Source organism: Diospyros lotus, chromosome 7 (assembly GCF_014633365.1).
Source record: "Diospyros lotus cultivar Yz01 chromosome 7, ASM1463336v1, whole genome shotgun sequence".
Classification (NCBI taxonomy): Eukaryota; Viridiplantae; Streptophyta; class Magnoliopsida; order Ericales; family Ebenaceae; genus Diospyros; species Diospyros lotus.
Window position 1 is genome coordinate 7,279,526 of NC_068344.1, and position 18,004 is coordinate 7,297,529.

General features: G+C 35.0%; 3 protein-coding genes across 3 annotated transcripts; 2 read left to right on the forward strand and 1 right to left on the reverse strand.

Moving 5' to 3' along the window:
• The first annotated feature begins 1,202 nt into the window (after positions 1-1,202).
• LOC127806650 (universal stress protein A-like protein) lies at positions 1,203-2,458 on the forward strand. The gene is made up of 4 exons (XM_052344067.1): positions 1,203-1,490; positions 1,632-1,723; positions 1,840-1,958; positions 2,243-2,458. The coding sequence occupies exons 1-4, from the start codon at positions 1,295-1,297 to the stop codon at positions 2,319-2,321; spliced, it is 486 nt and encodes a 161-aa protein (XP_052200027.1). The 5' UTR covers positions 1,203-1,294; the 3' UTR covers positions 2,322-2,458.
• Positions 2,459-6,133: 3,675 nt separating this feature from the next.
• On the forward strand, positions 6,134-8,245 carry LOC127806649 (universal stress protein A-like protein). The gene is made up of 4 exons (XM_052344066.1): positions 6,134-6,359; positions 6,672-6,763; positions 7,386-7,504; positions 7,887-8,245. The coding sequence occupies exons 1-4, from the start codon at positions 6,134-6,136 to the stop codon at positions 7,990-7,992; spliced, it is 543 nt and encodes a 180-aa protein (XP_052200026.1). The 3' UTR covers positions 7,993-8,245.
• Positions 8,246-8,353: 108 nt separating this feature from the next.
• On the reverse strand, positions 8,354-10,457 carry LOC127806648 (endonuclease 2). Its single transcript, XM_052344065.1, has 8 exons — positions 9,987-10,457; positions 9,741-9,915; positions 9,305-9,412; positions 9,070-9,209; positions 8,903-8,995; positions 8,747-8,814; positions 8,585-8,658; positions 8,354-8,502 (listed from the first exon to the last, which is right to left on the reverse strand). Exons 1-8 carry the CDS (start codon positions 10,119-10,121, stop codon positions 8,408-8,410), a joined length of 888 nt encoding a protein of 295 aa, XP_052200025.1. The 5' UTR covers positions 10,122-10,457; the 3' UTR covers positions 8,354-8,407.
• Between the last annotated feature and the right edge of the window lie 7,547 nt (positions 10,458-18,004).

The window sequence follows — 18,004 nt, forward strand, 5'->3', positions numbered from 1 at the left end:
GGACCGAGGGTATTTTCCCTCGTCAAAAGGGTATTTGTATTTTGGTTTATATTGTGAATACAAATGAGAATTTGTGTTGGTTTGACTTTTTCGTTTCCTTAATTTTCTTTTTGGAAATGAAAACTAGATTAGTGCGTTCTCCTATCTGTGCAAAACAGAGAGTTTAATGTATTAGGAGATCATGTGTTGACAACAGATTTGTTTCCTGTTTCCACAATTGCTTTTCCATTTGTTTAGGTTATGTCTAGTCCAGTAGTCCATGGACATGGACATCAGATTTGTTTCCATTACCAATCTAAGTAGTTGAAAATTTCAGCAATGTCATAACATTGACTGAAGAAAATGGCAAGGATGAGACCAAGTCATTTGAGAAAATGAACCTATTTCGATTTTGTTTGTAGGAATTCGATTATGTCGGTTTTGTGTATAATTAGTTCGATTTTTTTTCGATTATTGTTGTGATTAATCGGTTCAATTTCTCGATTCGATTACACCAAATTTACTATCGATTACTACGATTTCGATTTAATCGATTAGTATAAATGTTCGATTCAGTCAATTCAATTATCCTTGCAAAAATGATTTGGTTCAATTAACTAAAAATTGGACGGTCATTTTATCAACCAATGGATAAGCCTCGGGCCTTATACAACGACACAAACAAAGGTGGCCACCCTATACAAGTGTCAAAATGTGACATCTAATAGGTGTGAGTGAGACCTCAAAATGGAAGTGGCCACTATATAAACATGTCAAGATGTGACATCTAATAGGTGTGAATGAGAAAATGAACCCATTTTGATTTTATTTTTAAGAATCTGGTTATGTCGGTTCTATATATAATTAGTTCGATTTTGTTTTGTTATTGTTGTGATTAATCGGTTCAGTTTCTTGATTCAATTGCACCAAATTCATTATCAATTACTACGATTTTGATTAAATCGGTTAGTATAAATATTCGGTACAATCAATTCAATTACTCTTGCAAAAATGGTGTGGTTCAATTAACTAAAAATCGGACGGTCATTTTATTATCAACCAATGGATAAGCCTCGGGCCCTGTACAACGCCACAAGCGGAGGTGGCCACTCTATACACGTGTCAAAATGTGACATCTAACAGGTGTGAGTGAGATCGTTGAACGTCGGTTTGCTTTGGGCACGTGACTCGGAGATTGGTAGTTGAAGGACTCCAGAACCAGAAGGAAAAACAAAGAAAAGAGCCCCCTCAATCCTTCTTCTTAACTAATTTGTCACCTATTGAAGAAGGCGGGCTGGCGACCGGAGATCCACCCATGGCGGCGGCGGCGGCGGCAGAGGAGAAGAAGAAGGTGATGGTGGCGATAGATGAGAGTGATTGCAGCCTCTACGCCCTCGACTGGACGCTTCGGAATCTCAGGGATTCCATGGCCAACTCTGAGCTCCTCCTCCTCACCGTCCAGCCCCTCTCCGATTACGGCTACCTTTACGCTTCTTCCATGGGCGCTGCTCGTACGTAGTTAATTAATTAATTACATATCGCATGCATACACATATATGTATATATATATATATATATCTTGTTCGTTTGATCGATTCTTGTGAAAATCAAGTTAGAAAAACTGTTCAGTCCTTTGATTTGATGCGTGGCAGCCCCACAGTTGATCAGATCTTTCCAGGAGAGTCAAGAGAAGGTTGCTGTGGCTCTGCTAGAGAAAGCTAAGGAAATATGCAGTGAAAACGGGGTAAAACTAATCTGATTATTCAGATACATATATATACATATATATATGGTGATCAGATCAGATGGAAATTAATGAAGCTGTAAAGATGAGGATTAACGAGTGAGAGAGTGGTGCAGGTAGCCGCAGAGACGATGTCGGAGGTTGGAGACCCGAAAGAGGCCATTTGTGAAGCTGTAGAAAAGCTCCACGTCCAGTTGCTGGTGCTGGGTAGCCATGGCCGTGGAGCTCTCAAGAGGTTCATTAATTAATCCATGCTTAATTACAACTTTAATTCCTGCTTAATAATTCACTAATCCATGCTTCACCATAATTAATGCCTTCTTCCCATTCTTGCTTAATTTCAAGAGCCTATAATTAATGGGTTCTTTTACTTGGCATTAAGTAAGACTACATATAAATTAATCTGAAACAATAGAATATGTTTTGTCTTTGGTTTAATTAATTTAATTTAATTAAACTAATTGATGCATTGCATTGGAGATTACAGTAAAGATAATGAGTTTTGTTTGTACGGAGCAGGGTTTTCCTTGGGAGTGTGAGCAACTACTGTGTTCAGAACGCCAAGTGTCCAGTTCTTGTTGTGAAGCATCCTCTCTAATATGTAATCGTCCACGGCGCCTTTGTTTTTTTTTTTTTTCTGTAAGTACACCCCTTTGTTGTATCTTATTCCTTATATGTAATACATATATTATGCAAACAAGTGTTAATTAATATTTATGGTGTGTAATTAATTAATTGTTTTGTGGCGTGTAAATTAAATTAATTAGATGCAAAGGTAGTCCTAATTAAACTTTGGGCTCTATATTAGACCTAATAATTTGTGCCTAACTCTTTGGATAATTATAAGTTATATATTCGTTATTCAAGAATAGGGATGTAAATAAGCCGAGCCAGTCGGGCTCAAATCAGTATTCGACTCGATAAAAGTTTATTTGTTAAAGTAAATGAGATGAGATTGAGTTTAGTTTTGAAACTCAATTTGTAAACAAGTTGAGTTTAACCTCAATAAAATTCAGCTTGTTAACTCATGAGTTGACTCGAATAGAGACTCATGAGTTGGCTCAAATAGAGGCTCATGAGTTGTCTCGAATAAAGGCTCGCGCGCTAACTCGCTTATAGACTCTTGAGCTTGCTTGTTTACAAATACATTAATAAAATTATTTATAATTTTATAAAAATATATTTAACATAAAATTATCAAATTTTATTTTATTATAATAATATCATAATAAAAATGTATTGATAAAAAGATTTGTTGTGATTTAAAAATTAATCAATTAATGTATGAGTTTTATAGAATAATTATCATTTTAATCGAATAAGGAAATGTTTAATTGAGTAACAACTAATAAATATTGTACTTTATTATTTTTTTTAATCAAATAAAACTTTATAAATATTTAAGTGATTAATTGATTATCTTACTCGAATATATGATAGAATAATATTAATTGAATAACTAAATAGTTAATTCTTCTGCTACATGAAATAAAACAAGGTTTGTGATTCTTGAAAAAAATTTATGTGTTAATATATGTGATTTGATATATAATTACAATTATTGATTAATATTATAATTTTAAATTGCATATTAATATTTAGAGTAGTTAATTTGAAGTTGAATTAAAAATATCTTTGTTAGACTATAATTTTGATTATATTTGTATTTTGAAAATAACTAAACAAGAAATTTGATTATCTTTTTGTACGGTAAATAATATTATGCTTATTGTAATTTGTGAAATTATTATTACTTAATTATCATGTCAATATTATATTTGTTGACTATCAAATTTGGTTCATTTAGGTATATTTATTGATTATTATATTGATATTTGTTTTTATTATACATCAATTTATTAGTTTTTTTAAATAAAATTTTGATAAATTCGAGTCTGATGCCAAGCTTGAGTTAAGGCTCACTCGAGCTTGAGAAGAGCTCGAGCCTAGGCTATGCTAATCGAGCTCGAGCCAAGCTTTCAGGCTCCACTCGAACTCAAGCTCGAGCTTGAGTTTAAACCTGCGATAAAATTTATCTTCGCTTGGCTAGGCTCATTTGCACCCCTATTCAAGAATAAGTGTAACATTTCTATTTCTAAAAGCACACAAATTTTAAGTGATAAATTTAAAATAACAATTTTTATTAGGGCAAATAATAAAAAATAAATAAATAAACATTTTAGTGATTTTATAAATTTATTCAAATATTTTAATTTTAATAATTGTATTCCAATTGAATATAATTTTATCCAACACCTAAAATTAATTTGAGAGGCGTGTCATTATTGATGTAATATGTCACATGTCATAAAAAAAAATATAAATGAAATTTATGAGTACACGTATAAAAAATATATATATATATATATTTATGATTTCGCTCTTATATGTATATGTGGATCTTACTCTTATATTATTTTATGACATGTGACTTGTCACGTTAATAACGAAATATGTCTCTCAAATTAATTTTAGATATTAAATAAAATTATATTTAATTGAGTCAATTGGAATATAATTGAAAAAATTAAAATATTTAGATAAATTTACAAATTCGCGAAAAGATTAGAGATTTTTTTTTTTTGTGTTCGTCCTTTTTATTATATTAAAGTGATAAAATTATGTTAAAGTAGAGTGTGATTAGCAATTTTTGGAGTGAAAATAACGCCACTTTACTTTAATTCTTACTTGACTTGAATAACACACTATTAAACATTTAAATATATATATATATATATATATATATAAACCCAAACGACCACGGAATCGTGATGTTTGAATCTGCCTTCAATTATTTGCTTGTGGTGGACGCAACATTAGAGTATATGTCCAAAATCCGTTTAAAATTATTTAATCATGTTATGAAGTATATTATTATTACCTTTTTAAGTATAGGATTATTTAATAAATTATATCAAAATTATAATTATAATTGTTATCGTTCGAACATAACAATAAATTTATTTACTAAAAATATTATCGTTAAGTTATTTAAATTCTACAAGAAAGAGAACGATCAGATAAAGCCAGACAATTCACGCGCTAACACTCTGATACTGAAAAGTTGAATGTAGTATTGAAATCAGTATTAAAGACATATTTCTTTTTAAAATAAGTGTTCGTCTATTTATAAAAGAGTATATATGTAGTATTTTGAAATCTACTAGAATTAGAGTTTTTTAGATGTTAGAAATATTCTATTTACACTTTATTTATGATCCTTGTCAAAAGAATAAAAATTTATAACTAGTGTCAAGATATTACAATCTCCTAAGATTGTTATAGTTTTCGGGAGACTATACGAGTCTTTCTAGACGATTTTTCAGAAACAATCACGTCTCCTGATGTTTTACTCTCATGGAGATCATTTTTTTTTTTTAGAGATATTTTCAATTACCATTGTTAATTCAAGAAGTTATTTTAAACTTTTGAATTTTTTATTTTATTATTTTTTTGATAGAATTCTACATATCACACATCAATAATAATATATATATATATTGTTTGGTACAATGACATAAAATTAATTTAAATACTCAGCAACAGCGCCCGGTATTGGAAACCATTGAAATACATTGCGGTGGGCGGGAATTGACCGGCTGGTTTTACTTTCACCAACTCTCAACGGTCAGCACTACCTAAAAGAAACAGGGACAGCCACTACCCAACCAAACAGGGCATACAAAATATATCAGCAAAATATCTTAAAATCATTGATAATATAATTAGTAAAGAGCACCACCAAAGCTGGTTGCTTTTTCTTTAAAAAAATAAATAAATTAGTAACTTTGTTTTTTATACTTTTAAAAGGAAAGCTTAAGATTTTATGTTTAAGTTTGATTATAATTATTTACTCAATCACTTAAGATCTCATTGATAGTATTTTTTCGATTACTAAATATATTATTACACATAAAAATTTAATTTCTTGACTAACGTTATTTGAGATTATTATTTTTGTGTAATTTTTCGTCGCTCGTGCTCTTAATTTTGATAAATGAGATAAATTACGGATATAAATTTTATTTCATTATCCAGGACAAATAATTGAATTCACGACTTACTCGTGGGAATCCCACCTTATCGTGACTCAATCAATTGATCTGTGTTCTCAGACACTAACATTACTTAATTTATGCTAAACAATGTTAATGTGCCAGATGAAGACAGATTCAAGAACAGGGGGTAACATCTACAGCTACAGGTTGATGGTTTGGAATCTTTGAGTGAGCAGATAAATCTTATCTGTTTCTTTAATTTATATTTATTTATGTATAGTGGTGGGGTGTGGGGCAGGGCAAATGAAATGAAATGAATGATAATTGACCTTCAAACCCCAAATCAGAGAAGGTTCTGTCACTGTTATTGGCACTCTTGAGTCTTCTCCTCCTCCGGTTCAGGGATCGGAAAATGGAAGTGAACGGCGGCGGCGAGTCGGGGAAGAAGGTGATGGTGGCGGTGGACGAGGACTGCTCCAGTTACTATGCTCTCATGTGGGTGCTGGAAAATCTCCGGGAATCCATCGTCGCCTCTGGCAATCCGCTTCTCATCTACATGGCTCGGCCCTCTCCCAATACCAACCATGTCTTGTCTTCCTCTCTCGGCTCCGCTCGCATGTACTGCCCCATCACACCCTGTAATTACCTCTCTCTCTCTCTCTCTCTCTCTCTCATGTGTTCAGTAGAAATAGGGATAGAAGTAGGAAACTCAATTCCATCGGCTTGTTGGCTGTTGTCTATAGATAAACAAAACTAGAGATGGAGTGAGTGCCACAGCGAGGTGAGTTAAAGAGTATTGGGAATGTGAGCGACCAATTATCCATAGTTGAGAGTCTTGGGAGGGTTTTTCAGTTGGAGACAATTTGAAGTCCCAATTGGGTTTTGGAAGAAATTCAGAACGTCTGCGTCTGATTACTGCTTGATTATTTGTTTTTTGTTTTTAATGGCAGGTTCTGATTATGTTAACAGTGTGAACGAGCAGAACAAGATGGTTTCGCACGGCATTCTGGAAAAAGCTAAGAGCATATGTTCCAGCCGTGGGGTGGGTACTAAGTTACTAACATTTTTCAGTTTTCATATAACAGTAATAATATTTGGTTTGTCTGTTAATCAAACAGATGCATCATTGATCTATTTTATCATTTTGTTTCAACTGTTACTGTTGTAATTTGTCAGAAATCACTGCTCTCCTTTGCTTCAAGTGCACTAGTGAGGATGTTAAGATGGATGCTTGAGTATATAAGAAAAAAGATAATATTAGAAATTAGGCTATTAGTAATAAGATTAAAATGGCTCCTATTGAAGATAAGATGTATGAGACATGATTAAAATGGGTTGGTCATGTGATAAGAAGATCAATAAAGACTCTTGTGAGGAGTGTGGATGAAATAAAACAAGTATGCAGCAAAAGAGGTTGAAAAAGACCAAGAAAAACTTGATAGGAAACATTTAGGTGTAATAGAAGGGCTTACCTATAGTAAGGCCATAGATAGAAATGAATGGTAAGCTAGAATTCATATAGTCAATACCAGGTAATTAGATAAAGGTTTGATATGTTATTGTACATGGCAAGAAGCATATGTTAGTTGATTGCTTAAAAGTTCTTTGAACAGAACTGTAAGTGAATGTAGAGGAATGATGGTAATTATTTTGTTTCTCTACAGATAAATGCTGAAACCATTCTGGAAATTGGGGAGCCTAAAGAATCCATATGTAACGCAGTTAAAAAGCACAAGATTAAGCTGCTCGTTATGGCTGAACATGAAATTGGAACAATCAAAAGGTGAGTTTTCTTTTTTTAATTTGTACCTGCAATGTAAAAATGTGGTAATGATCTTAGCTTCTGATTGATCCATTCTCAAAGCTTTTTCTGCCAGTCATTTATAGTGGTTTTGTGGAGAGTGTGAACTGTAAGATCTATTCAAATGTATGTTGGAATATGCTAATTCCATTTTGTTTCACAAAGTTATTCCGAAGCTTACCTGTTGTTATGTATTAAATACCCTGGCTTTGAATGGTTTACAGATTAGAATTTGGATGCTCTGTTGACTGTTAATATATACTTCCATAACTAAGAAACAAAATTGATGATTTGCTATTAAATTTGAAATTCTTGTCTCGATCGTTCTTATGTAGTTAGGTAACATACCCAATCTCCAATGCAGGGCATTTCTATGGAGCGTGAGCAACTATTGTGTTCAATATGCCAGTTGCCCAGTTCTTGTTGTGAAGAAACAAGAAGGAAGTAAGAATCAATGCAATGTTCGATAGATGCACAGCTGTTTGTTTGTGTTTGTTATAAAGATTGTTTGACATGGTGCTGTAAATTATCTACGCACCATGGCATTATGTATGGATACATATATTTTTGTTTTTCTTCTTTCTTTTGCCTTCCCTTTCCAGGTGTTTTCTGGCATGATCCATGTTCTGTTGTAATCCAGTGAGGGTAAATTTGGCTTGCAAGTATTGTAACAGAACCGGATGTTATTGTAAAAAGGCCAAAGTATTGCTTATTGAGTTACTACTCTCCGTTGGTAGATCATTTTGCTAGAAGACAAGAAGAGCAGATGCTTTTACATTAGGAAGCACTACCTAGAACCGGAAACAGAGCATATTTCTGACTCATATAGGCCTCAGGAATACTCGGTTTTCATTGGATATTAGAGGACAAGAAGAAGCATTGTTCTTATCCAAATACCCGATTGAGAGTGGCTGCCAGTCGTACTCCGGCTTGAGCTAACCGCAAGTTGACAACTGGTAAGCGCGTTAGAAAGTAGTCATCTGCAGAGAGCAACCTCGAGATTGCTAATGTTTGAAAATCCAAATTGGATTAGTATCAACATGAAGAACATTTGGCGCTCACCTTCTAGTACTGAACCTTCGGTTACGCCCTTGTATGCCCAGTTGCAGGCTGCTTGAATACTTTCCGATGCATATCTGCATAGAAATCCTAGTTATGATCTACACATGAATCTACGGAGGAATGAAACCCTCTCAAACTTTTCTTGTTTCACAACAAACATACATGTCTGGGCATGTTGTTGCGTTTCTGCTGCAACTCTCCCATGTCTTGACTTGATCTGACCATTCACCCTGTCATGACAAACACCATGTATGTTGTATCTATGTTCTTGCATATATAGTGGGATTAAGGCTTAATATGTTATTTTTATGTTCGCACCGTGATGTTCTTCTGAATTGCATTGATCAGTCCATCAACATCGGAGTTGTAGTATCGCTCTTCCGAGGTCTCGATTATGTTGTCGTCCCAGACCTGCAAGATCAGAAATGAGAACACAGTCTCTATTTTTAGGGTTACAGCCATAGCCAGGCATTGCCAACACGTACATGATGAAGAACTGTTTTTCTTGTGTACCAATGGACATCAATGGTGTTGGCACCCCTGTCTGAAGTAAAACCCACATGAAGTGGCTGATGAATGTCTCCAATGAAATGGGAAAGGAAGAGAAGGGCTTCTGTGAGATTATCTGGTATTTCACAAAGTTTTGAGAGATCATATGAAAAGATGATGAGAAGAAAGAAAGAGTAAATGAAAGGGCTTAGTTTAAAGGGGTTTTAGTACAGTGCTGGGAGGACGCAGCATTGCCATAGCCGAGCAGTTGGGTGGTGTAGTTGTTAATGGCGCCTGCTACACACCTGTCCTTTTCTCCATTTTCATCCTTGCAATCCCCTGTTCATAAAATGTGTTTGATAATTCTTCAAATCCGAACTACACAAGGAGTCTCTGGAGAATCCCATTTTGTCTAAGGTTAGAGATAGTGATAGAAATAGAGGACCACCCAATTCCCTTAGACACCCCTCCAGTGAGGTGTGTGTCATGGCTAGATAATTAGGGTTATTTTGATATAAGTGATCAGTTATTTAGAGTTACGAGGATTGAAAAGGATTATAGTTTTGTCCGTAAAAATTGCATCTTAATTAGGTGACTGAAAATTTTTCATTGTTCGAGAATAAACAAAGTTAAGTTGAAGGGAGAACAAGAAAATATTTCGACTAACTGTTGTATTGGTAGGAGCAGAGATTATCAGGGGTATCAATGAAATGGAGAGCTGATGACCAGTGGTAATGGAACTTCACTCGATCCGCCCATGAACATTCACTCCCCAAATCATCCTCCGCGGCCGCCGGCAGAAGCTCCTTCACGGCAGTCGCCGCCGCAGCACTCAACCGCGACTGCAAAAACAACCATATATAAACACTGAAGTTGAGAGAGAGAGAGAGAGAGAAAGAGAGAGATGAAAAACCTGAGCAATCCTGCAAATGGTGAGATGGCCATCAAGTCCCCAGCAGTGAACAACCGGCGAGATCACCAGAATCGAAGCAAAAGCCAACACAAGAGCCCTGAAACTCTCTCTTTCTGTTCTTGAAGACAACTTCATCGATTTCTTTCTTTCTGTTTTGTCTTTGGGGTTCCTTCTACTCTACCAAACGGTATTTAAATCAAGCAATGATTACCAAGAATAAGATCGAACCAGAATATTATAAAAGGAATGTGAACTGCGTGAAATTAGAGAGCCTGAGATTTGGATTGTCGTGTTGATATTGCAAGCTGGAAAGGATGATTTTGAGGGAAAGTTGAGTGCAATTGATTGATCAAATGGAGATCCTTGAGGTTGAGGTTGATTGTGGTGTGAACGAGAAACTTCGTACGGCAAGTTAATTCTAAATAATTTGGTCATCTGCAGGCAGGCAGGCTGCGTGGTTGCAAAGGAAAGGGAGATATGTGTAACGGCTATTATTCATTCATTCATTCATAAAAGACAAGAATATGCTTGGAGATGCAATCCTTATGGCAATTATGGGCGTAAGTGTAATATTATGGAATATCAATATATCGAAATCTTCCGGGATCAGTCAAAATCAATATAAGGGCCCTTGTGTACAATTTGAACGTACTTTTTGTTTTTAAAAAATGACTTTGTGTTCCGATTATATTATGTTCACCGTATAAATATTCTTGGTATTATCGCCCTTGCACTGCCCCTCGTCACTCATGCTCTCGATTTCGACAGAGGAAATAAATTGTAAGTTGAGGCTTTGCTTCACTGCACAGGACAAATAATCGAACTCACGACTTACTGGTGTGAATCTCAACTTATCGTGATCCAATTACTTGACCAGCGCCTTAGAGGCCACCATATAAATATTCTTGTTCATTGGATTGTTGCATCAAATTTAAATAAAAAATGAAATACTACCAATACATTAAATAAAGTGTTAATGCAGTTGTTTCTTGCACCAAATAAGATATCGTGACTAGGAGGTTTTGTGGCCTCAACTAAGTTTGTTTTACTCGCTTTTTCATTGTTAAAAGATTGTGCCTCGCAAGAAAGAGATCAAGTTTTCGCAAGGCCTATCTTGGAATGGCTCTTCGGCGATCAAGTTAGTATATAAGAGTAATTAGATATCAACTTCCGCCTTTTATGGTATTTTTTCTCTTTTCTTGTTGTCTTTTATATCGAGAGTCAAGTTATATTAATTTCCCTTCAAAAGCCTACTTGTCTTTCCTTATGTGATGTGGTTTTGCTCATCCCACTAAGGGTAAATTCTGTGTGGGCTTGTGCCATAATTTCAATTTCTTTGGGTTGTTGAAGTGTCATGGTTTTGGGGTTAATGTTGTAGGGTCGATGAGGGAACTCGAGGTGTTTGTTGAGTTTGATTCGACCAAACCCGATAGATTTTAAGTTGAAGGGGTCAGTTGAAAGGCCTAAGGTGTTTATCTTATTTAGGGGGTTTTCGATGGGTGGACCATATAATCGTTGGGGTCACATGGGCTCATTAGGGTCTTTCTAACATGGCTAGGTGATCGGTGCCTTTTCACACTTCCTCCACATCAAGGGGTCCCTTATTTCCTTAATTCAAAGAAGTCGTGCTGAAAAAGTTTAAATTGGCAGAACCCTATGGCATTCTTCGAGAGGCGTGAGATGTGTGTATGTTGGCATTTTCTATATATAAACACACGTGTGCATATAACACTAGGGGTTACGTTCACGTCTTCCCTTCTTCAAACCAGTTTTTCAAGTTGGCGACACTCATTATTAAGTTTGAGATCTTTATTTCGAACTTGTAAGATTTGTCTTCCTCTGCTTAGCTAAATTTTATGATTTGCTCCAAATGGATTCACATGTTGCTGCCAACACCAGGGAGAGTGAAGAGTTGAGATCACTAGTCATGCTTTGGATTAGGAAAATTATCCAACACTATTGATCTCGTCGAAGTCTCTAAAAGGGGAAGTGTTGTAGAGTTTCTAAGAGAAATACTATATTCCCAAGGGTTGGATTATTGAGACCAACCCTTATAACCAAGCTTGTTATCCCGTCGAAGGACAAGTGTGCATCTATCAGGTCACTTTTAAATATAGGTTCAGGCTTCCTCCTTGACTTAGTGTCACTAATGTATTAACTCACCTAAAAATTCACCTCGTGCATCTCACGCCATTTGGGTGGAGGTATCTAGCTAGTGGCCTTTCTTCTTTTATGCGAAGAGGAAGATGTGCAACTAACATTGGATTTGTTTGATTAGGTAGCGTTTGTTAACCAAAATATAGATCGAAAAATGTGGGATATGAAAACCATCCCGGACAAAAGTGTTTTCCATTATATTTGTTAAATTCTTTGGAAAGAATTCATATGACTTCTATCTTGAACTTTCAAGATAAATTTATCGTTTCTTCCCTTTCGAATAACTTATCTTGAATTTTATAAATTTATCTATAATTTTTTTTTAAAAAACTTTATAGATGAATATCTTGATAGAGTCTTATATTACTCATTTTAACAAACAATACCTTAAAAGAGAGAAGATGGATGGGTAGCATTGTACCCTCGTCGAGACCACCCCTTGATTATAGTTCTGTGAAGGGGTAATTTCTCTCCAAGGTGGAAGGAGAGATTGTTTTCTTTCACCCCACTAATGTGACTCTAAGGTTACTCTAGCATGCCCACAACTTATGGATTGCCCACATGTTGCACCAATCACCAGACTATGTGACATTAGGCCTGAGGCTAAGTGACTTGAGGGTGGTGGCTGATCAGTTGAAATGGGAGAGAGGACCATCTTGTATGTGTGAGGCTAGATGGTCCAGAAGATGTGTTTTGTTGTTATTCAACATGCATGTTTTTATTATTTGATGTTTTCTTTTATTTATTTATCATATATAAATACATTATTTATTATTACTATAGGCTTTGAGCCTCAAGTGATAACTAAACCCTACTGTAGGGATTGTTTTCCTTTAGGGTTGCCAATTCAACCTTGTCTAGCTTCAAGAAGAAGAAAGGAAAAGAGGTTAGTGTTACTGTGACCTATGGTAGCGATGTTGGAGTCGAGCTATCAATAGGGCTCTAGCTAAAACGCAGGACATAGGTGTTGGTGAAGGTGCCAAATGTTCACGAACTAGTACTGGACAACTTTGGTGGAAGCAATCTTACCAGAAGTATGCAGGGTTGGGGGGAGGGGGGGAGGGAGTAGCTCGAACTCATCCTCTTCGAAAGATGAAGTAGTTCCTCATTTTTCTCACGCCTTAACAACTTTTCAACGAGGTGCGCATCTTGAGGCAAAAGGCACAAACGTGTAAAAGGAATCTAGCTGTCATCTCGACTGCCCCTCTTCACTAGTGCAAAAAGAGATGACTTAACAGAGCTGAACCTAATGCATCCCAAGTTTTTTGACATCAAAAAGATGGGGTGACTAACCTGTCAGACTATCACCATTGCTTTCGGATGCCCATGGGGTGGTGGAGTCGATAAATTTAGCAAGTAGTGTCAAGGTTAAAGTAGGCTCGTCATTTCCTCAAGTCGAAAGTGTGGACCGGGTTGAAGACTTGAGGCAAGTTCTAACTACAATCCGAAGACCTTGGACCAACCTAAAGACTTGAGGACTTGGTGTTATGGTTAGCGAATCCCATGTTGTATTAGCGAGCCTTATCCAGGCTATGCCTTGAGGCCCACAAGGCAATTAGGGTTACACAGCTTGGGGTTGTTGGGTAGTCATCATTTGCAAGCAAAAGCCCTTCGAACTCCAATGTGGAGGTAATCTTTGAGGGGGTTCAAGGCAGGGTTCAACATTCTTCCATTGTGTTGGGAAGTACAAGATCTTTTTAGGGCGATGACCCTCCTAGTGTGGATCTCAAGCCTCAAGGGAGCAGATTATCGAAGTTAGAGGCATTGGTGTCAAGATGGTTATCAAGGAGTCTAGTGCCCCATGTGATGACCTGACCCCACTACCGAGTGTCACCGTAACCCAAGGTTATATCAAAAGGTCTTACTTTGAAGATCGTCTATACCCTAATAGCAAGGGAATAAAATAATGTGGGTGCCTTAGGTGGGGTCTAAGCTTCGCCGCATCTGGCCATCAAGAACTCAAGGTCGAAAACTCATAACATCGGTAGGAAAATTGAGTCTCGCATTTGACCTGTGCCCTATAAGCAGATTAATAAGCTACAATTTAGATATATTTGGCTTACACACACAAAGTGTCCATAATTATATAAAAAAAACAAGTCCAACCGACAAGCACAAACGACATTCGACACAACTATTAAACGAAATAATTACAAGCCACTTAACTTGCATCCCCATCATGGATTACCACTCTCATCATTTGGTTGATCGTCGACACACACCGCATTTCTCTTACCGGACCTCGAGCCATCTGTGTGGTTAGTGGGAATGAAGGGGTGAGTCTTGGGACTCAATAAATGTAATATGGATTGCAGTAAATTATTAAACATGATATCATAAATAAATATGAAGTATTGCGTGCATGCAAGCCCATCCACCTCACCTATATCAGGCTCTTGGTTGCCCCTAGTGGTTCGTTCTAAGACTCTATCTCGAGACTCTCACGGTCAGAAATCCACTGTCTCATGCCTAGGCACTTTTTCAACATCTTATACAAGTCATGACAAAAAGTAATTTACACACAGAGTATATTAAACCCTAACTTTGAAATACGTGTCGCCTAATGACTCGTTGGACGTACCGTCAATGCACCCAGAACTCCTTAACAAAATATTTATAACAGTTCAGAGATTATTTAAATACCCATATACTAAACCCACTAAACTGCCCTCCACCAAAATTAATTCATTAACCCACTAAATTAACTATTAAATTAACTGATTACTAAACAAATTGTTTCTCCTAAAATTGTCTAATGAGAGTTACCTCACTATCGAAATCTCTTCCTCAAACTCATAACCAACTTCTTCCAAAGCCTTTTTGCCTTTGCTTCCCTTGATATCAATTTCACAACTCTCCTATTTATACTTAAATTTGCAGCTCAGCTCACTGCGAATCTTGGCCACAATTTCACTTAAATTACTCACCCCAAAGCTTATCATTTGGTAGCCCATTTATTGTAACAGCATCCTCTTCGAAAGATGAAGTAGTTCCTCATTTTCCTCATGCCTCAACAACTTTTCAACGAGGTGTGCATCTTGAGGCAAAAGGCACAAACGTGTAAAAGGAATCTAGCTGTCATCTCGATTGCCCCTATTCATTAGTGCAAGGTGAGATGACTTAACAGAGGTGAACCTGACACATCTCGAGGTTTTTTGACATAAAAAAGATGAGGTGACTAACCTGTCAGACTATCACCATTGCTTTCGAATGCCCATGGGGTGGTGAGTCAACAAATTTAGCAAGTAGTGTCAAAGTTAAAGTAGGCTTGTCATTTCCTCAAGTCGAAGGTGTGGATCGGGTTGAAGACTTGAGGCAAGTTCTAACTACAATCTCAAGACCTTGAACCAACCTAAAGACTTGAGGACTTGGTGTTATGGTTAGCAAATCCCATGTTTTATTGGAAAGCCTTATCCAGGCTATGCCTTGAGGCCCACAAGGCATATAGGGTTACATAGCTTGGGGTTGTTGGGTAGTCATCATTTACAAGAAAAAGCCATTCGAACTCTAATGTGGAGGTAATCTTTGAGGCGATTCAAGGCAGGGTCAGACATTCTTCCATTGTGCTGGGAAATGCAGGATCTTTTCGGGGCGATGACTCTTCTAGTGTGGATCTCAAGCCTTAAGGGGAGCAAACTACCGAAGTTAGAGGTATTGGGGTCAAGATGGTTATTGAGGAGTCTAGTGCCCTACTTCCTACCTATTGAGGAGAATGAGCCTCTTTAGGAAGGTCCCTTAGCTAGGTGATCAGGTTGTTATCTCCCCATAACCAAGATGGTTGGCCTCGGGATGTTTTAGAGAGATCTAAATAGAGATCGAATATCCCTCATTCCTCCTCCTTGAAGATGACGAGGGGACGAGGGCATTATGTTCTTTTGTTGCTTGATGTAACCCAATTTCACATTCGATATGAGGAAAGTGTCGTGGCAACCCACAAGACGAGGGATGAAGTTAAAAGGCTCAAGGCTGCTAATGTTGAGTTGTAGGTTGCCAATAAGGCGCCTCACTCGAAAATCAATAGGCATGCATTAGAGCATGAAATGCTAAGGGACTTGCTAGTAGCTGAGTGTGTAAGGGCATTGAGGGCTTGGCTAGACGTCAAACGGATTCACAGTGAAGCCCTAGAGTTAGAGACGTTGATTCTTTCAATTCTGAATTTCAGAGCGATTATTAATTCTCTTATTTATTTATTTAATTATTTTATAACATTAATGAATCATAATATATAAAGAAAAAATAATATAGTTGGTCTCTCAATTTTATATTTTATAATAAAAATAATTCTTATATTTTAATTTATAATAAAACAATTATTAAATTTTTAATCATTTACAATTTAGTCACCACTTTTGTGTTTTTTATTTTTTATTTTATATAATAAAATTTTTTAATAGATAACTAAATTGTAACAAGATTAAAAGTTTAATAGTTGTTATATGATAAATTAAAATATTAAAAATAATTTGTTAAAAAAAATAAAATTCAGCGACCAATAATGTTATTTATCTTTTATACATATCAACGATGAAACTCTCGGGTGAATTTTTAATTGATTTTTGTGTGTATTTATTTATTACTTAATCTTAGAAATTATATAAAAAATTGGATATTGATTGACATATATATTTGTAAAATTAATTAATTATTTACCTATTAATCCAATAATTTTTTTTGAAAATGTTAATTATTTATGCATAAAATCTATTAAGACAATAAAATGATAATCTTGATGAAAGATTATATACACCCAATTCGGATTTGGAAAAATTTTAGAGAAATTAACTCAAAAGAAATTAATTTTGTGTATTATTCTTGCAATGAAAAATTCAATCAATTCTTTTTTCACAATTTTTAAATTAAATAAAGCATACCAGTATGATCATTAATTGTAGATGTAACTGAAAATATTCATAATGAAAATCAAAAGAAATTATAATTTATATTTCAATTAAAAATAAATAGGCTTCTAAAATTCAAATGAGAAAAAGCCCTTTTTATTTTTGAGAAAATTTATTTTGTTTGAAATAATTTTATAATGATTCAAGATATTTTTAAGATATGTAAATGAAACACATACACAATCAAGAACGATTGATTTATAGAGATTCATTTTTTTCAAACCTATGGTCTTTCTCTTCAAGATATGTCTTAAATATAGAAGGTGTTCATCTGGTCTAGACCAAATCGAACTGACCCTAAACAAGACTAAACCAGGATTGAAATTCTTAAAAATTTTGAATTAAAGATCGCATTGATAAGGGCTAGGACTGCAATTTGATTCGGTCTAGTTCGAACTGGTTTAATATATTATTTTTTCTTTTTTTTGAATATAAAATATATACATATATTTATATAATCATCTAAACAAAAATAAGCACATATATATTTTAAAAATATATGTATTTTTAATATATATATATATTTAAAATAAAGAATAGCGCAGCAATGCAACAATTCAAGTAGGGTCGCAAATAAGCTGAGTTGTTCGCAAACGGCTTGGTATTCTGTTCGATAAAAATTTATTTGTTAAAATAAATAAGTCGAGTTTGAGCTTAATTTTGAAACTCGATTTGTAAACGAATAGAACTTGAGCTCATTAAATGTTGGTTAATTAAAACTCATGAATATATTCTATTAGAGACTCATGAATGCTAATAGACTTGATTAAACACTCGTAAACATACTCGATTAGAAGTTTGCAAATAACTCATTTATAAATACATTAATATATTTATTTATAATTTTATAAATATATTATTTAACATAAAGTTATCAAACTTTAAATTGTTATAATAATATAATTAAATTGAATATATTTAATATTATTATATATTAATTCAATTATTTAACATAATATAATA

Bases quoted from the DNA above. Each gene is read 5' to 3' on its own strand.
- LOC127806650 (XM_052344067.1), top strand. From the start codon at position 1,295: ATGGCGGCGGCGGCGGCGGCAGAGGAGAAGAAGAAGGTGATGGTGGCG. The intron at 1,491-1,631 runs GTACGTAGTTAA...GATGCGTGGCAG, and splicing joins TTCTTCCATGGGCGCTGCTC to CCCCACAGTTGATCAGATCT. The intron at 1,959-2,242 runs GTTCATTAATTA...TGTACGGAGCAG, and splicing joins GGCCGTGGAGCTCTCAAGAG to GGTTTTCCTTGGGAGTGTGA.
- LOC127806649 (XM_052344066.1), top strand. From the start codon at position 6,134: ATGGAAGTGAACGGCGGCGGCGAGTCGGGGAAGAAGGTGATGGTGGCG. The intron at 6,764-7,385 runs GTGGGTACTAAG...GTTTCTCTACAG, and splicing joins GCATATGTTCCAGCCGTGGG to ATAAATGCTGAAACCATTCT. The intron at 7,505-7,886 runs GTGAGTTTTCTT...TCTCCAATGCAG, and splicing joins GAAATTGGAACAATCAAAAG to GGCATTTCTATGGAGCGTGA.
- LOC127806648 (XM_052344065.1), bottom strand. From the start codon at position 10,121: ATGAAGTTGTCTTCAAGAACAGAAAGAGAGAGTTTCAGGGCTCTTGTG. The intron at 9,916-9,986 runs GTTTTTCATCTC...TTGTTTTTGCAG, and splicing joins CCATTTGCAGGATTGCTCAG to TCGCGGTTGAGTGCTGCGGC. The intron at 8,996-9,069 runs GTACGTGTTGGC...CTGATCTTGCAG, and splicing joins GAAAAACAGTTCTTCATCAT to GTCTGGGACGACAACATAAT.